General features: G+C 40.3%; 1 protein-coding gene across 1 annotated transcript in view; it reads right to left on the reverse strand.

The window, feature by feature from the left end:
• Window positions 1-19,688, reverse strand: part of CCDC187 (coiled-coil domain containing 187) — a 122,747-nt gene that overhangs the window by 54,863 nt on the left and 48,196 nt on the right. The window contains exons 14-16 of the mRNA XM_040324132.1: window positions 8,054-8,157; window positions 7,245-7,358; window positions 6,815-6,921 (exon numbers count right to left, since the gene is read on the reverse strand). Coding sequence (XP_040180066.1) covers window positions 6,815-6,921; window positions 7,245-7,358; window positions 8,054-8,157 — 325 coding nt within the window. The remainder of the gene's footprint in view (window positions 1-6,814; window positions 6,922-7,244; window positions 7,359-8,053; window positions 8,158-19,688) is intronic.

Consider the following 19,688-nt stretch of genomic DNA (forward strand, 5'->3'; position numbering starts at 1 on the left):
AAAAAAAACTTTCAGATATCTTTAAATGTTTATGTTGGGATAATATACAATAATGTTCCCCTTAGTTAGAAATAAACCACAAAAAAAATTAAAATACTTTAAATTGGCATTGAATCTGACAGGTGTCAACCAACCAATCAGACTGCAGATTTAGAAACACTGCTCAGAGTAATACGCAAGAATCCATGTAGTGTGCTGAGCAGGACAATCAGATTGGTAATGTCAGCTGTCTGATTTATAGGAAGTAGTAAAAGCTGGCCGTCCCCCTGTCTGACTCCGTTGGCCGTACTATTGATAAATCCTCCCCCTCAGACTCTTTCCAATAGGAATAATCATGCGAATAATGCATTCCTGGTAGAACAGCATTGAGTCATGTTGTAATGTCATCGTTCTTGTTGATCCTTTTCCTTAAAGTGAATTTGGAAGCTGGGCCGATGGGGCCTGGATCCTCTCCAGGTAATTACTGGTAAAAGGTTGAAGACGTTTTATCCAAATGGCCTGTGAGTAATCAGTGTAAGCCGCCATAGCTTTGAACTTGTTCTTTAAAGATTACAGCAGCCTGATTAGATTGTTTAGGTTTTATACTTACAAAATCTGATTACTTACACCCTTATGTGGGATTTTCAGAACCTTTTTCCTTTTCATTTATTAATTGGACCTAAAGAAAAGGATTTTTTGTGCTCATTCTGATGATATTTGCTGTTAAGTCCAATCTACTTATTTCTCACTTGAGTATAGTTAAGTGTTTGGAGAACAAAACAGATTGTAGACAGTTGGGTTAATACAAGTTAAGTGTATCTAAAGCCAAGTAAAAGTTAAGTGTATATAAAGCCAATACCCTTTTTTGTTAGCATTGGATTATGTCATAATAAAAGTAAGAATCTCTTTCAGGTTTTTATTGTTATATGTGTCCCCACTGGAGAGATTCACTTTCTCTATTTGTCCTGGTGACCATTCCTCTCAATGTTATTTCTTTATGACAGAGAGCAAATGGAAATTTCCTTAGCAGGGCACAGGCATAAAAACAAAAAAAAGAAAGAAAGAGGAGCTTTAAACTATTCCTTCACTATCCAAAAACTAACAAGAAAAAAAAGAGGAAAACGCATTTAGACAATTGTGAAATATATAATTTTCCAGATAATATCTTTTTGTTGCAATTTTTTGGGGACAGTAATGTGTTGTGATTGGGTCCCAAAAGCTTAATACTATATTATGAGTTTGGCAAATAATACTGCGATAGTGTTTATTGCTGCAAAAATGTAGTATTGAAAATATAGTAATTATTGCTGTAATAATATGAAATTTGCCTGAGATTTAGGGCTAGTGTTAGGTTCAAGTTAAAGTTTATAGGTAAAAAATACAGATAGGTATATTTGGGGCTGATGTTAAAATAAACCTGTGCTCTCTCTCTATTCTGACTCCGCTAGTAACTCTCATTTGTGTAGGTACGAGGTTTTTTTTTTTTACTGTTAAACTGTACCCTGACGCATATTAAGCGAATTGATAACATAGAATATGCTACCATTACTGTTTTACTTGATGCTATGACTGATTTTATGGCTGTTCTGATGCATTGCATGACCTGAACCCTTGTGTTTGTTACTTTTCCACCTTATTGTAATGCACAAACCAATAAAAAATGTTTTTTTGGAAAAAAATAAAAATAAACCCGTGCTTTAACCATTTAGTGCTTACATGGTAAAAGAAAATATATGAATAGGTTTCAAACCCATGCAAATCAATGACCAAAAAACAAATAAACTACGATAAAGAGGTGTGTGTTGTAAAGTGTAAAAAACACCTGTAACGTAAAAAGAAACAAAAAGAACTGTGCTCGTATATTACATATCACTACAGTGAATAAACAAATAAATAAATACATCTTCATTTAAATGATAAAAAATACATACAAATTGTGAAGTCCATATATAGATCCCACACATGAATAACATCTTCAGTGAGTATAGGAAAGGTTCCTTTCCATCCGCATGGACACACTATGCACTCACCAGACTTAATTGACCCTTATTACAGGGAGCCAAATTACTCATATGGGAAAATCCAAGATGTCATACATGTGGTCACAGCAATTAATCCAAACCGCTGCTGTCATCAATTCTATGGCTGGGATTCACGTAGAGCGGTGCATCTTTATACCGGCGTAGCGCATCTCATATGCGCTACGCCAACGTAAATCAGTGAGGCAAGAACAGTATTCACAAAGCACTCCCTCCCAAAGTTGCGCCGGCGTAGCGTAAATTGGCCGGCATAAGCCCGCCTAATTCAAAGTAGGAAGGAAGTGGGGGCGATCCATTTAAATGAACCGTGACCCCATGCAAATGAATGGCCGAATGAACGGCGCATGCACTGTCCCGTGGACGCTTCCCAGTGCGCATGCTCAGAATCACGTTGGACCTAACGCCTAAGATACTTTGAATCACTGAACGTAACCTACACCCAGCCCTATTCACGTAGTCCTACGTAAACGATGTAAAATACGACGGCTGTTCCGTCGTCCATACCTTTGCATGGGATGCGCCTCTTATAGGTGGAATAACTTTACGCTGGACGTACGCCTTACGTAAACGGCGTATACTACTGCGACGGGCGCAAGTACATTCGTGAATCGGCGTATCTTGGTCATTTGCATATTCGACGTGTAAATCAATGGAAGCGCCCCTTGCGGCCAGCGTAAATATGCGCCCAGGCTCCGATGGCGTAGGAAACTTACATCGGACGGATGAAGCCACATTTCAGGCGTATCTTGCATTAGGAATCAGGCGCATAGATACGACGGTGCATCTGTGCACTTACGCGGCGTATATAAAGATACGTCGGCGTAAGTGCTTTAAGAATCCGGGCTTATATATATATACTGTATATATATGTGTAGATAGTGTATTCAAAGCTCCAGTTTTGCCATATAGAGAGGCAGAGGAAAGAACGTTCTCATGGTGCAGTAATTCAACTAATTTATATTAAAAAAGGTTGTATAGCACTTACATCAAAGAAGACAGGGATCAGCATGTATTGTATAGGGATCACCTGCGTTCCAGCTGACCGGAAATTACGTATCTCAAACACCGCTCAACGCTGTTTCGTCAGCCTATGTACGCTGACAAAATGTAGCCAGATGTAGGCTGACAAAATGGCAGCATTGGGTGGTGTTTGAGATACATAATTTCCGGTCAGCTGAAATACAGGTGGCACTAGCCGGCGATTCCTATACAATACATGGTGATCCCTCTCTTCTTTGATGTAAGTGCTATACAACCTTTTTTTAAATACATTATTTGAATTACTGCACCATGAGAGTGTTCTTTCCTTTCCCTCTCTATATGGCAAAACTGGAGCTTTGAATACGCTATCTACATATATATTGAATGGCTGACAGCAGTGGTTTGGATTCATTCCTGTGACCTCATGTATGACATCTTTGATTTTTTCATATGCGTAATTTGACTCCCTGTAATAGGGGTCAATTAAGTCTGGGGAGTGCATAGTGTGTCTGCAGGCAGGTCAAGAGGAACCTTTTCTATGCTCAGTGAGGACGTAATTCATGTGTGGAATCTATATTTGGACTTCACAATTTGTATGTATTTTTTATAATTTAAATGAAGATGTATTTATTTGTTTATTCACTATGGCAGTTCCGGTGGCTGTATGTGACCCATTTACCTGAATTGGGCCATGCTGGGTGCAATGCATGCGGTTGCAGCATGGTGGTGTGGGTTTTGATAGAAGTTAAAAAAAGGTGGTAAGGACAAGATATAACGCCTTCGTACCTCCCTCTTAAAACTGCTCTTCAGAGGGCCAAGGCTAGTATAAATTAACTCTTAATGTTTCTCTCTTTACCCATACCTGATGAAGGTGTGGCCTGGTTCATTGGCCACTATTCTGTAAAGGCTCAGTACTAAACTTTTAATGTTGTTTAAATGTTTCCACCTTTTGTAATTAAGATGTAATTAGTGTCCTTTCAGTAAACTTTCAAGTCTGGCTAGCATCAGAATGTACAGAAACAGTCTTATTTTTTTAAAACGCTCTGACTTTTATTACTAAAAAGCTGCACTTGAGCTCCAGTCTGTGATTTTGTCAGGGGGAATAATGTTATCTCTTAAAAAGGTAACAAATACCTCAAGTGTTAGACTCAAACATTATTTACCATGCGTGCACTTAACAATTTTTTTTTAGCTACAAGGTCCAATTCTGGTCTTGTTCACATGGGGCATTTCAAACCATGCCCTGTGAAGAGTCATGTTTACTGGCCCGAGGGAGGTTGAACATGTGTTGTTTGTGTCCCCATGCTGTCGATGGGGATACAAAGGCTGCACAGACACAGCCTCTACTCCCAGTGTGACATTCGTGTGGGTGCATGGCCCTGAAAGCAGGGTGCATTCGGGGTCAAGCATCCGCATGGATGTCACATTGAGAGTAGTGGCTGTGTCCATGCAGCCTTTGTGACCAAATTGACAGCTATAGGACTGCCTGCAAGGGGATGCACACAACACCTGTGCATTGCTGTACAGGTATAAACAGCCCTTGCACGGGGCACAGATGAATACGCCCTGTGTGAACAAGGCCTTAAGAATAAAATATAAAATTAATAAAAAGTCGGAAAAAAGGCTCAAGCAGCAAATAGCATTTGAACATCTTTGCAAATAGTTGCATCATTTTGCTTCTTTCCATCACTTTTTAAGACAATGTTCTATGTATTGGTTTACAAAGAATGAAAAATTATTTCAAGGACACAAGCAGTTCAGTAGGACGATAATGTGTTGGAGGAAAATACAGATTTTTTAATGACTTCAATCCTCGTGATGAGAGTCCAGGGGAACAATTACGCTCTGACTTGTGGAAAGATTTTTCTCCCTCTAATGGAGACAAGTGCTCACTTAAGGGCCATGCAATCTGCCAGGCGCTTCAACACAGCCGCGTGGCAAAAGTGCCCGCTCAGCAACTCCTGACAATCAGGTGGCTAGTCTTTGTTTCTCAAGTCACTGAAGTGTGTTTAACTCTGTGCCAGCCTGGCACAAATAAATGACTTACATGAGACATCACAGATTGTGCAGAGTCCTGAATAGATATAACGCAGAGGTGAAAGAAAATAATGCAGATGCTGTGGAAGAGCTGCCTCATCCCTCTGTACGTCTTTCAATATCTACTCTGCAGCAGATGAAAGAGTATACCAGATATATTTAACTGAAGCCTCCAGAGTCTTTTCTTGCCTATTATAGGCCTTATTTACACAGGTGGCAAAGGGGCCATTAATACAGGTGGTTGATTGCACTTTTATCACCCATCTAAAACCTACCATGGCAGCTGGAGGTGTTTTTTACACATGCCATGGTTGCGATGCTTTGCTTAGTGGCCGTGGCAAATATAACTTGGCATGTCATGACTGATAGGTGTCACTGCAGTTAAACTCGCTCATTGAAGTTAACAGGACTGTGCCTCAACTGCAAGCCCGGTGTTTGACTCAAAGTTGGGGTGCAGTATTTAAATGGAAAATCAACTAAAAGAATAGGCATTTTGAAAGCGGCAGTATCAGCTTCTGAATGCCTGGAAGATATTGCTCTACCACACTTTCAAAAGGAATTCACCCTGGATTACTTTTCAGAGAGATAATAGAAACTGCAGCTCATGCAAAGGAGGCCATAATGTTACAAACCTATCTTAAAGTGTTAGAAACCGTGAGGCACATATTTTTAGGATAATCAAATTATATTATTAGTTTAAAGCTGAAGTTTAGGTTTTTTGTGGATATAGCACCACACACATTTGCTATGTTTAGTGGTGTCTGTCCCGTTTTATATAGGCAGCTTCTTCTGATAAAAATCTCCACTGCAGAAAGACCTTCTTAGCTGTGGAAGTTTGCTTTGAGAGGCTATCTGCCCTCTCCACCGTTCTAATTGCTCATATTACTATGGGCTGGGGAGATTCTGTCATTTAACTACTGCTACTCTATTGATAGAATATGATGTGTTAGATTAGTAATACCAGTTTTGTGGATGGGCGCAGAGAGCAGAAGGGTTCGGGTGAATGACGCAACTTTTCTCAGTAGCAGAGGCTGCTATTAACCTTCATAGCACTGGAAGATAGCTGCTCAGAGCACTATTTACAGACTATGGAGAAGGTCCTGTGAGGAAGATTTGCACTAGAAGCAGCCACCCACAGCTAATGCGATACACACTACATAACTAACATGTTTGGTGCTGTATAGCCAAAAACATAAAACCTAACTTTAAGTGAAAAAAAAGAAATAATCATCTTTATTGCCAAAAAAGGAGCATTGCATTTCAGATCACCAGAGAGCTGTTATAGTAGTCTTGAAAGGAAATAACCAAAACACTAAGGCACAACCAATATGCAGGATTACTAAGCATGAATGAACATTTCTAGATGTGAGAGCCAATATGGTCGTCCCCATGTATATATAGAACTACAAACTATACACAGAAACAATGTTCTTAACATATTAAACTGGATTATATTTAAAATTCATATTGAGGTAATTTTAACAACTCGGCTACATGATGCATGGAAATTGTAATTTGGCTTCTGAAAAGTGTATCTAATATGGGCACCCAGGCTGCCTTCTGGAGGACAATCACATGACCATTGCTAAGGCACAGGTCTCATAGAGTTGCTGACTGACAGTTTTCAGAGAAGGGTTTCCCCCTTTATTTTATAGTTCATTAAAACTACTGCATCTAGAATAGATACATATGAAAATATGGGCTCCTTGAAGCATCTGCAACTTGTTTTGATACATTTCTTGGTCACTAAGGTTATATAACTGTAGAGTAGTACCCACCTGTGTGCTGAACCTCCTGACTTACTTATCATTGAGGGATTATAACATTTCTCGTGTTCGTTGTCCCTTGGATGCATTTTCTTAGACCTCAGTTTAACTGGTAGATCCTGCATATCAAACAAAAGTATAAGCTAAACACAAGATTTCATTGCCCCATGAGAATCTTTTGGTTGCAATTTTAATTTTAATTTTTTTGACCTAGGTTAACTTTCTTACATATTGTTTTAAATAGCGTTGCAACCTGAAAAGTTTTTTTTTCCTGGTATATATTCAATCAGCTGTTATAGGAGAGTGGTCACCAACAGCTCACAACTCTATATGTTTGCTGACAGAGGCATGGGGTCAATAATGTAAGATTGTTCCACAGAAAGGGCTGCAGATTTGCAAAAATAATAGGTTTTTAAGTTACTTACAAATAGTGCTTGTTTACCTGCAAGTTATCCTGTATCAGCATTTCTTGCATACACCTCTCTGCTTCTCTGGCCTCCATCTCTGATTTCAGCTTTAGCACAGCCAGGTCCTTCTCTTGCTGCTCTAACTGGGCCTCCATAAAGAAGAACAAAATTATGACATGGCTATATGCAGTTCAAAAAGTCAATTTTTTTGTTTCAGATAGAGAGGTCAAGAGATAACATTTTTGTCAGGTTTTTATACATTTTTGTGATCTCATAGGGAAAGATTTTTCGTCAATTCCTACACCTGAAAAAATTGTGTGTGTGGTTGTCACCGGTACAGGGTGGTACAGACAGTAATACAAACAAAGGCAGAGGTTATTACACTTCCTCACTCACCTAAAAAAAAGTTTTTATTTTTTGCATGCATCCCTATTGGACAAATTTCCCACCACTTACTGCTATAATAAAAAGCGAAGGGAAATCTCCCCAAGAGGGACACAGGTCATGACATAAATCTGACAAAATATATATTTATTATAAAAGTATAGCAGAAAACCAGGGTAACCTAGGCTAAATGCAGCAAAACAAAAAGCAATTGTTTTCACAAATAAGCCCCCTTGCAGTCAGACTAAGGAAGCTCAGACGTGCTCGCCATCACATTTTGTTCTGGTGCTTTGGTTCATCAAATGTCTGGTTGGTCTGATTGCTTTTAGGATATAGACTGAAATACCTGAGGACCCAATAAAGATTTTACAATAGTAATATTTTTTTTTTTTTTAAATCAAACAAAAAAATGTTAATTCAATTATAAAGTAAAAGCCCCTTTCACAAGCAGAATGACTACCTTTATCCTGTCTCTAATTTCCATCCGAGTCTTACGCAGGTCACCGCCTTCTGGTTGTAATTCTCCATAATTCAACATGGCACTCTTCCCCTTCTTGTCTGCCGCTGAAAAATATATACTGTTACTAATTCAGAGCCCCTCATTACAAATGTGATGTAATTAGTTATTAGTATTTATTACTAGCATTGTTTCATATGTTTCTACAGGTTTATGCATCTACCGTTCTCAGTTAATATTGAGTTTGTTGCTATGGGGACATATTTGTAGCATACTGTTGTGTCTTTGTATTGTTTTTATTTTAACTCATCTTTGGTAGGGTACACACAGTATTCTCTAGTCTCTCTATAGACCTAACCTTGACTATAGTTCCTTCATGGTAACAAAAATAAATAAATGAATATTTCCATTTGGATACAGTGGACGTAGCAAGGGCATGTAAAATAATAAGGTAAACCATAGTAATATATACAATTTCTAAAGCTGTTGTACTAACATGCCTATTTTTTTAGGCATGGAAATATCCAGGTACAAATTTAAAGGAGCCCTACTATCAAAATAAGAACCACATATCCCCTATTTTCTCCGCTACTAGAAGGCAAAACTCCAGACAAACACGTTTATATACAGATGCAATATGTATATAGAGTTGTTTTACATGACAAAAGGAAATGTTCATCCGGGTTTAGATTTACATAGCCATGCCACGCCACAGTTCAGAAATACATGCAAACCTTGTCTCACCCCAGCCTGTGACTGGACATTGAAAGGAGAAACAGCAGACCAACAAGCTCATCTCTCTACTACTCTGATCTCTCCTATCAGTATGCTTCCTTGCAATGCAGCACAACTGATTGACTTCTTGTCCTCCTTATTCTTCCCCCAGTCTAAGCTCTGCTGTACAGGGATTGCAAGAGGCTGATACCACATTAAACTCAGGTTCCTACACTGCTTGCATTCAAAAACACATATATATATATATATATATATATATATATATATATATATATATATATATATATATATATATATATATTTAATGGTTTATCAGTGAATTCAGAGCTACTTTAAAGGGTATGTTTACCTTTATGAAAAAAAAAATTCACATTTTTATGCAGATTTTTATCCTTTTTTTTTTTTTCTGATAGAAATCTGTAAAGCATTGCACCCACAATCAGCATATCATAGGTGTAATGCAATGGTTCTGCAGACGGTCTGTGCATCTGTCTGCCCGTACCTCCGATACAGCACCGTGGTAGTTCACTGAGAACTACAAGCCGACAGTCGCAAAGGCTGTCAGACCTTGTAGTTTTCCCATTCACAGAACACTGTGAATGGATGACCCGGCCGGGTGGGCAGATTGTGATAGCTAGCTGGGGGAGAGGACCCCCCGTTAGTTGTCAAAACAGGGGATCGGGAAGGGGGGAGCGTGGGCGGGTGCATATCCCTGATGAAGAGTGCTGAAAGTTTGAAAACGACTTGCTAAGCTATTGTTAGACTTGCCAGGCTTCACAAGTTTGTTACACCATTGCAGCAAGTCCACATTTCATGGCTCCAGATCAACTTTCTTTGCAAACATTCTGCAAGTTCTGGTACAGTTATGTTGTGCAATAGTCATCCCACCACAGCGACCCAGAGTTCTTGCTGTAGACTCACCACTGCAACTTTGCTCTTGCTAGAGACTTGGCATGCAAATTTGCTACATATTGGAAAAGTGTCAACTAGAACTTGTGCTTCAAGTGCTCTGCAATTGTACAACTTGTCAGTGAAAATGCACAGCAAGTTAACAGACTTTCAGTTCAACACTACCACAAATGGCAAGTTATCCTTACTATCTGGGATGTAACATGTTACAAAAGGTAAGCTTATCCTTTAATTTATGTATTTTATATCTGCCTACTGTTCAGCTTTAACTTCCCTGGAGGTATAATTATGTCAGATTTTTGATGCTGAAAGCGGTACAATGTTTTGCATGGAAACTTGGCGTTTTACATTGTAGGCCTGTAATTCTGATGCCCCGTACACACAAGCTTTTGGTCGGGAATCCCGACCGTGTGTATGCTCCCTCTGACCTTTTCCAACAGAAAAACTGCCGGAAAAAAATAGAGAGCAGGTTCTCTATTTTCCCAACGCAAAAAATTCCTAGCGGAAAAAACATTAGTCTGTATGCAATTCTGACGCGAAAAAAAACATGTATGCTCGGAAACAATTCGAGGCATGCTCGGAAGCATTGAACTTCTTTTTCTCACCTCGTCGTAGTGTTGTACGTCACCGCGTTCTCGATGCTCGAAAGTTCAGAGAACTTTTGTGTGACCGTGTGTATGCAAGATAAGCTTGAGTGGGATTCCGTCGGAAAAAACATCCAACTTTTTTCCGACAGAAAATACAGTCGTGTGTATGGGGCATTAGAAATAACTAATTTAAATCTGTCCAAACAAGAGTCTAGTAGACATCCCGGGTATGATAAAGTTTGAAACACAAAATCATAAATTATAATATAATAAATAACTATAAATAATTATAACAAATAATAATATAATAATAATAAAAATTATTCAATAATGTAATCAAATCAAAAACACTGAAATTTGCTGAGTTGCAGAAGTGTCCCTGTCGTTACTTTCAGTGTTTGATGACGAATTTCCCCACAAATCACTATCGCTCAATTCTGCAAGTAATTCTAATTCAGTGGCGGCCCGCCCATAGGGGGCGCCCGGGCGCCGCCCCCCCTCCTGTAGGCAAAAAAATAAATATATATATATATATATTTTTTTTTTTGGCCCCTTTAAGAAAGAAACTTAAAAAAAAAAAAATTCTTTAATGGGTTGGGATTGAGCGCCGGCCACCATTTCCCTATGAAGCGCCGCGTCACTACAATCTAGACATGGCGCTTCATTTGCGGGCTTTTAGCTTGAATATGGGCGCATTGAAAAGCGCTGATATGCTTCCCGTGCCTCTCTATGAGCGCCGGGAGCATTACTACTGTGACTTCCGGCTATTCGTCTTACAGACGAAAACCGGAAATGACGTCACGCGGCACTTTCTCTGAAGTTTACACTGCCCGAGCGGAGTGAAGCTGGCGCTGCTAAGGTAAGCCAGCCAAGCCACAGAATTCAGTTCAAATTGGATTTGATTTATCGCCCCATTAGGTCATCAGCGGACAGCAGTGCACTGCCTGATCCCCACCCATCCACCTTGGAGCCTGTTATTGTATTTAGACTGCTGGGACTTGTAGTTCTCCACCATCTCCTGGGGCTCAGGTGCATGCAATCCACCCTCTATGGGACTACAAGTCCCAGCAGTGAGAAAAACTGAACAAATATGGTGGATTGCATGCACCTGAGCCCCAGGAGATGATGGAGAACTACAAGTCCCAGCAGGTTATAATATAAAGCTCTGAGGTGGATGGATGTCTGGACAGTGACAATTGATGGGCACAGTGGTGACATTTGATGGGCACAGTGGTGACAATTGGTGGCACAGTGGTGACAATTGATGGCACAGAGGTAACAATTGATGGCATGGCACAGTGGTGACAATTGATGGCACAGTGGTAACAATTGATGGCATGGCACAGTGGTGACAATTGATGGCACAGTGGTAACAATTGATGGCATGGCACAGTGGTAACAATTGATGGCATGGCACAGTGGTGACAATTGATGGCACAGTGGTAACAATTGATGGCATGGCACAGTGGTGACAATTGATGGCACAGTGGTGACAATTGATGGCACAGTGGTAACAATTGATGGCATGGCACAGTGGTGACAATTGATGGCACAGTGGTGACAATTGATGGCACAGTGGTAACAATTGATGGCATGGCACAGTGGTGACAATTCAAGGCACAGTGGTGACAATTGATGGCACAGTGGTAACAATTGATGGCATGGCACAGTGGTGACAATTGATGGCAAAGTGGTGACAATTGATGGCATGGCAAAGTGGTGACAATTGATGGCATGGCAAAGTGGTGACAAATGATGGCATAGTGGCTGTGTTTGATGGCATGGCACAGTGGTTGCGTTTTGATGGCACAGTGGTTGCGTTTTGATGGCACAGTGGCTGCGTTTGATGGCACAGTGGTGATAATTGATAGGCCGAGTGAGGCTGCAATTGTTTTTTTTTTTTTTTCGTTTGCGCCCCCCCAAAAAATTTGAGCACCAGCCGCCACTGTTCTAATTTATTATTGCTGTTTTCTATCTGGTCTAAAACCACTTTTGGCATAAAGAGATACTTTTTGGTTGCTATGGACAATCTCCAATTTTCAGGTAGAAAGAACAATATTTATAATATAAAACTAAATGCAGGGCACTGGACAAACTACTAGGGACAAAGGGGATGTGAAATTATTTGATACAGTACTGTAATCTGTAAGATTACAGTGTACTGTATGTATACTGTGTTTTTTTTATTTTGTATTTGGCGCCGAACTCTGTCCCGTGTGCAGGGCCGTCTTTAATATGGTTTGGGCCCAGGGCAAACATTATTTTTGGGCCCCCCTCCAGCTTATTTTGGGCCTGGCTGGTTCACATGTATGTTTTGGCGGTCCTCATTTGTGCAGGTACAGCAGCCCATTGATTTGAATGGGCCGCCATGCCTGCGTTTCCTGCAGAAAAAAGGTGCATTCAGCATTTTAAAAATACAGTTGCCTTGAAATCCATTTTGCTTTTGCACCATGCTACTTACCTGCAGTTCTTGCACCATGCTACTTACCTGCAGTTCTTGCACCATGCTACTTAACTGCAGTTCTTGCACACACAAACGCACTGTGTTTTTAAAAGCGTGACCTAAACGTCTAAAAATGCAGCAAGTTTGACAGTGCGGGAACTGCAGATAAGTCACAGCAGACAGCAGAATGGACAGACAGTGCTGTATTTCAGTGCTTGATGGGCATAGGCGTGCCGTGTGCGCAGCCTAATACAGTGAGGAAAATAAGTATTTGAACACCCTGCTATTTTGCAAGTTCTCCCACTTGGAAATCATGGAGGGGTCTGAAATTGTCATCGTAGGTGCATGTCCACTGTGAGAGACATAATCAAAAAAAAATATTCCAGAAATCACAATTTATGATAACTATTTATTTGTATGATACAGCTGCAAATAAGTATTTGAACACCTGTCTATCAGCTAGAATTCTGACCCTCAAAGACCTGTTAGTCTGCCTTTAAAATGTCCACCTCCACTCCATTTATTATCCTAAATTAGATGCACCTGTTTGAGGTCATTAGCTGCATAAAGACACCTGTCCACCCCATACAATCAGTAAGAATCGAAGTACTAACATGGCCAAGACCAAAGAGCTGTCCAAAGACACTAGAGACAAAATTGTACACCTCCACAAGGCTGGAAAGGGCTACGGGGAAATTGGTGAAAAAAGGTCCACTGTTGGAGCAATCATTAGAAAATGGAAGAAGCTAAACATGACTGTCAATCTCCCTCGGACTGGGGCTCCATGCAAAATCTCACCTCGTGGGGTCTCAATGATCCTAAGAAAGGTGAGAAATCAGCCCAGGACTACACGGGAGGAGCTGGTCAATGACCTGAAAAGAGCTGGGACCACCGTTTCCAAGGTTACTGTTGGTAATACACTAAGACGTCATGGTTTGAAATCATGCATGGCACGGAAGGTTCCCCTGCTTAAACCAGCACATGTCAAGGCCCGTCTTAAGTTTGCCAATGACCATTTGGATGATCCAGAGGAGTCATGGGAGAAAGTCATGTGGTCAGATGAGACCAAAATAGAACTTTTTGGTCATAATTCCACTAACCGTGTTTGGAGGAAGAAGAATGATGAGTACCATCCCAAGAACACCATCCCTACTGTGAAGCATGGGGGTGGTAGCATCATGCTTTGGGGGTGTTTTTGTGCACATGGGACAGGGCGACTGCACTGTATTAAGGAGAGGATGACCGGGGCCATGTATTGCGAGATTTTGGGCAACAACCTCCTTCCCTCAGTTAGAGCTTTGAAGATGGGTCGAGGCTGGGTCTTCCAACATGACAATGACCCGAAGCACACAGCCAGGATAACCAAGGAGTGGCTCTGTAAGAAGCATATCAAGGTCTCCAGACATAAACCCAATAGAGAATCTTTGGAGGGAGCTCAAACTCCGTGTTTCTCAGCGACAGCCCAGAAACCTGACTGATCTAGAGAAGATCTGTGTGGAGGAGTGGGCCAAAATCCCTCCTCCAGTGTGTGCAAACCTGGTGAAAAACTACAAGAAACGTTTGACCTCTGTAATTGCAAACAAAGCCTACTGTACCAAATATTAACATTGATTTTCTCAGGTGTTCAAATACTTATTTGCAGCTGTATCATACAAATAAATAGTTATCATACATTGTGATTTCTGGATTTTTTTTTGATTATGTCTCTCACAGTGGACATGCACCTACGATAACAATTTCAGACCCCTCCATGATTTCCAAGTGGGAGAACTTGCAAAATAGCAGGGTGTTCAAATACTTATTTTCATCACTGTACATGAGGCATGCGCTTTTCTTTGCAGGAAACGCAGGCATGGCGGCCCATTCAAATGAATGGGCTGCTATGCCTGCGCAAATGTGGGCCGCCAAAACACATACATGTGAACCAGCCAGGCCCAAAATAAGCCCATCAAGCAGTTAAATACAGACAGTAATGCCATGTGCTCTGAGGCCTTACTCAGCCTGGACTGCAGGTCTGGTCTGTGATTTAAAGAGTTCCTCTATTTTACACATGGCATGGCATGGGGTCCCATGGTGCTAAAGCAGAATGGACAGACGGTGCTGTGACCCCCATGCCATGCCATGTGTAAAATAGAGGAACTTTTTAAAACACTGACCAGACCTGCAGTGAATCATCAAATATTATAAAGACTTTGGGCACACTCTACAGAAAACTTCTATTTACAATATAGATTAGCAAACAGTGACATACCTTGAGGAGCAGGACATGAAGAAGTCAGCCTCGGGAAGAGCAAACTGGGGATGTTATAAAATCACATTCTAATTCACTTTTATATACAAGCAGCACCCAGTGGCAGGAAGGGAGAAGTGCACGTCTAAAGGGAAGCCAGGGGTGCTGTACATTTTAAAACACTGGGAAGGTAAGCAGTACTGTCACTGGCTGCGTGCCGCTGATGATTTTCAGCCTGATTTGTGGGCAGCACAGGGGCTTAGCGGGCGGCAGGGCCGCCATCAGGAATTATGGGGCCACTTACACAGCTTCAGGCATGGGCCTCCTGAAGCAGAGAACCGGGATGGGGGGGTGCTGCCGCCTGAAATTGAGAAGCAGGGGGGGGGGGGCTGCCGCGAATTTAGAAGCGGGGGGCCCTTTACAAAAAACAAATAAAGAAAAAAGAAATAAACAAAAATATATATAAAAAAGGGGTGTAGCCATCCTCTGGGCCCTTTAATAAAAAGAAAAAAAGAAATAAAAAATATATATAAAATATATATTTTAAAAAGGGGGTTGCAATCTGGGGCCCTGGGGACCTCTGGGCACTTTAATAATTTTTTTTAATAAAAATAAATTACAAAAAAAGGGGGTTGCCATCCGGGACCTCTGGGCCCTTCAATAAAAAAAAAATATATAAACATTTATAAAAAAAATAAAGGGTGTTTGCCACATGGGGCCCTGGGGACCTCTGAGTCCTATATATATATATATATATATATATATATATATATATATATATATATATAAAAAGAAATAAAAATGTAAAAAAAATGTTTTTTTTATAAAAAAAGGGGGGTTGCCATCCGGGGGCCCTGGGGACCTCTGGGTCCTTTAATAATAATAATAACAGTTATATTATATAATATATATATATATATATATATATATATATATATATATATATATATATATATATATATATATATATATATATATATATATATATATATATATATATATATGAAATAAAGAAATATATAAAAAAATATATTTTTTTTTATAAAAAAAAGGGGGGTTGTCATCCGGGGCCCTGGGGAACTACAGGCCCCTGGGGACCCCCAGACCTCTAAAAAAAAATGGCCCTTTAATAAAAAATTTAATAAAAATATATTAAAAAAAATGTTTTTTTTATTTAAAAATAAATGAAAAATTGGGGGGGGGGTTGCCATCTGGGGCCCTGGGGGCCTCCGGACCCCTAAAAAAAAAAAAAAAAAAAAAAAAAATTTTTTTTTTTTTTTTTTTTTTTAAAGAGGGTTGCTTTGGGCCCCCAACAGTGACAGGGCCCAGGGCACCTGCCCCATTTGCCCTGCGGTAAAGACGGCCCTGCCCGTGTGTCGCAACGATCGCAGGGAACAGAGCTCAGCACTCGGGCACTGCGTGAATCGAGCGGAGGAGGAGACATCGCAGGATCCAGGGGACAAGGTAAGTAACTTTGCCTGGATCCTGCAATGCGATCCCGAGTGTGGCTCGGGGTTACTAATTTTGGTACTGAAATTTCACCCCGAGTCACACTCTGGATTACCGATAGGGAGGTTAAAGTGGTTCTAAAGTCACAACATTTTTTTCTTCAATTGATTCCCAGTAGCCGTATCTCCCCCTCCCAAATACTTAGAAACATAGAAAAGTGACAGCAGAAAAAGACTGAGTAGTCCATCGAGTTTGCCCATACTTGAGTCCTTACTCAATCCAGCACTGTGCCTGTTTGTAGCGGTGTTCTACTCTTCTCCTGCATTCACAGGACACAAAGGTAGTAGTGGGAGCCATTGGCTTCTTCTGCTGTCAATCAAATCCTGTAGGCAGAGAGCAGGGAGCAGGGCTGAGCTATGTGTGTGTCTATGGATGCACACAGCTCAGCTCGGGAGTGCGCCCGCGCGTAGGCCCCATAGCATATGGAGGGCATGTGGAGAAGAAGAGTGGAGAGCGTCAACAGGGGAAGTTCAAAGCCCATCTGTGCAAAAGCATTGCACAAAGCAGGCAAGTATAACATGTTTGTTATTTAAAAAAAAAAGCCTTTATAACTATTTTAATCTTATAAGAAACCACCATATACGGTACTTACCTTGAGGGTTCTTTTGTTTTGAGATTTAGTCACGGCTGGTCACTTGACCAAATGCCTAGGTCTTTTTAGCTCTGCTGAGGGGGGAAATCAGATTTCAGAATGGGTAATCTCCCGTTAGCAGGGATCAATGTGATCTAATACCTAAGCATTTGGCCAGATGATCAGCTAGTGTGGAATCTCAGACCAGCAGTTTCTCCGGCTAAAGTAATCTGCAGTTTCTCCTTCTCTAAGCGAATAGAGTGGATGAGAGGGGAGAATATTCATTTGACAACAGGACTGCTTTACACATAGGAAGTCAATTTCTTGTCATTTCCTTCATGACCGACCTTATAATCTATTTATTTAATTACACAGTATATTTCTTAAATGTATGTACAGGTCAAAAATCCAACATTAAAATATGTGGGTATGTTAAATGAAACCTGTCACAAAATACCTGGGTTGTCCTCGACTCTTTTAGAGAATACTAGATAATTGGCTTTAATGCTGATTCTCTAGCATTAATCAATTTCTGGGTCAGTGACTCAAAAAGTACTCACCCTAGGCTGCTTCCTCCTAATTTGCACTACAGAACAGCTTTCTATGTTCTCATCCCACCAATATACCCTAGCGAAGAGATGTTCTGTAGTTCATGCAAGAGAACAGGGCAGGACTGAAAACACTTTTTGAGATTTCTGCAGTACAATTATATTCACCAATAAAAAATATTCTTTTAAATTAATGCATGGTGCTTGTGATTGAAGGAGGAGGGGATTAACTGTCATGATCTCCCTTCCCCTAATCACAGAGCACTTTGCATTCATTGAAAAGAACACAAGACATATAATGAATGGGGGAGCTGAAGTGTGAGCGACCCACTGTGATCTGAGTAATTCTCAGTGTCAGACATAAAACGCTTACCCAGATAGCAAGGATAACTTGCCACAAATTTGTGGCAGTGTTGATTTGTAAGTCTGTTAACTTGCTGCACATTTTCACTGGCAAGTTATACACTTGCCGAGCACTTGAAGCACAAATTCTAGTTGACACTTTTACAACTTGTAGCAAATTTGCATGGAAAGTCTCTAGCAAGAGCAAAGTTGCAGTGGCGAGTCTACAGCAAGCGCTCTGCAATTCTACAGCATAACAATTCAGCCACAGTGGTCCCTGTGGTGGAATGACTACTGCACAACATAACTGAACCAGAACTAGTAGCAGACTTCCAGAATGTTTGCAAAGAAAGTTGATCTGGAGTCATGCAATGCAGACTTGCTGCAATTGTGCAACAAACGTGTAAAGCCTGGCAAGTCTAGCAATAGCTTAGCAAGCCATTTTCAAACATGCAGCACAATTGCTTTCTATCTGGGTATTTCATTTTATGGGGTATGAATAAAATTCAGTGTTGTACATAATTCCACAACCTAGATACATGGGACATACTTAATTTATGTGGATTTATTTTTACACTGTACAAAAAATTGTTTGTTGACTGAGAGGATGGCTATTTAAGGCAAACTCTGTTTTAGCCGAGGTGCACACTGCTGCGGGATTGAAGTTTAGCTGAACTCGCATGATTTTATTCCCGCATATCAGTCTGACGATTTTAGAGACATCTGTGCGGTTTTCTGCACAGATGTCTATTGAAATCGCAACTGAAACTGCCAAAAGTAGTACAGAAATGTATTTTGGGAATCGGCATGGTGACGCAAAGTTTCACCGATTTGGATGGGTCCATTGTGGGCAATATCTGCCAATTTGGCATGCAAATTGATATGTCAAATCGCATGCCAAATTGCATCAATGTGAACAAGGGCAGAGTCAGAGGGTGTACCTTCAAAACACACAAGAATTTGTGTCAGTGACTAGGTGTTGAACTGATCTGTACATTGAGGATTAAGCAAGTATCACCATGGATAAATGTAGCATATCTATGTGCAGTGTCAAGTGCCTTTGTGTACATAAGATCATTTAAAAAAAAAAGTTTTATTAAAGATATCACAAAACACCAGTTTCTATCTGTTCTATAGTGTTGCTAATAGACTTTCTTCATTGTATCTTATACATTCTGTAGTATTTTATACCACTCCTTCTTGCACTGCTAAGATACAGTTGGAGGCAGACAGTAGATGATAAACTCCTTGTTTATTAACCATTTGCTAAATTTATTTACTATTATTCCAGTTGAATAAATTGAGGATTAGAGATTAATTTTTTTGCAGCTGCAGTAAGGCCAAAAGTCAGTAATCAGCTTACAGCATCGCCTACTTACTGAATGAGCACAAATCATATTGTAACCCGGCTCTTGAGCTTACGTCAAAACAGGGATGCTGAGCAATCTTACCCCTAATGCAGAACAAAATGCTGGTAAACAGCTTGCAAATTACTTTATAGTTAATAAACGGGATGACTGGTGTGTGCAATTAGCAGCTTTCCAGAAATAAATGCTTCATAATGCAGATTTATTTTTCCCAAGCTTGAACATGTAAGGGCTTATTTTTATTGACAACGTGTAAAGCGCAGTGGTGCACAGTAACAGAGAGAAAATCAAAAATCAGTTTTTATGAGCAAGTCTTCTCCAAGCTGAGTTTAAATTGGTTGCTGTGGGTTACAGCACCCAAATTCCCCCTGTTTTGCTCTGTAAATCTCTCGCTACT

Source organism: Rana temporaria, chromosome 9 (assembly GCF_905171775.1).
Source record: "Rana temporaria chromosome 9, aRanTem1.1, whole genome shotgun sequence".
NCBI lineage: Eukaryota > Metazoa > Chordata > Amphibia > Anura > Ranidae > Rana > Rana temporaria.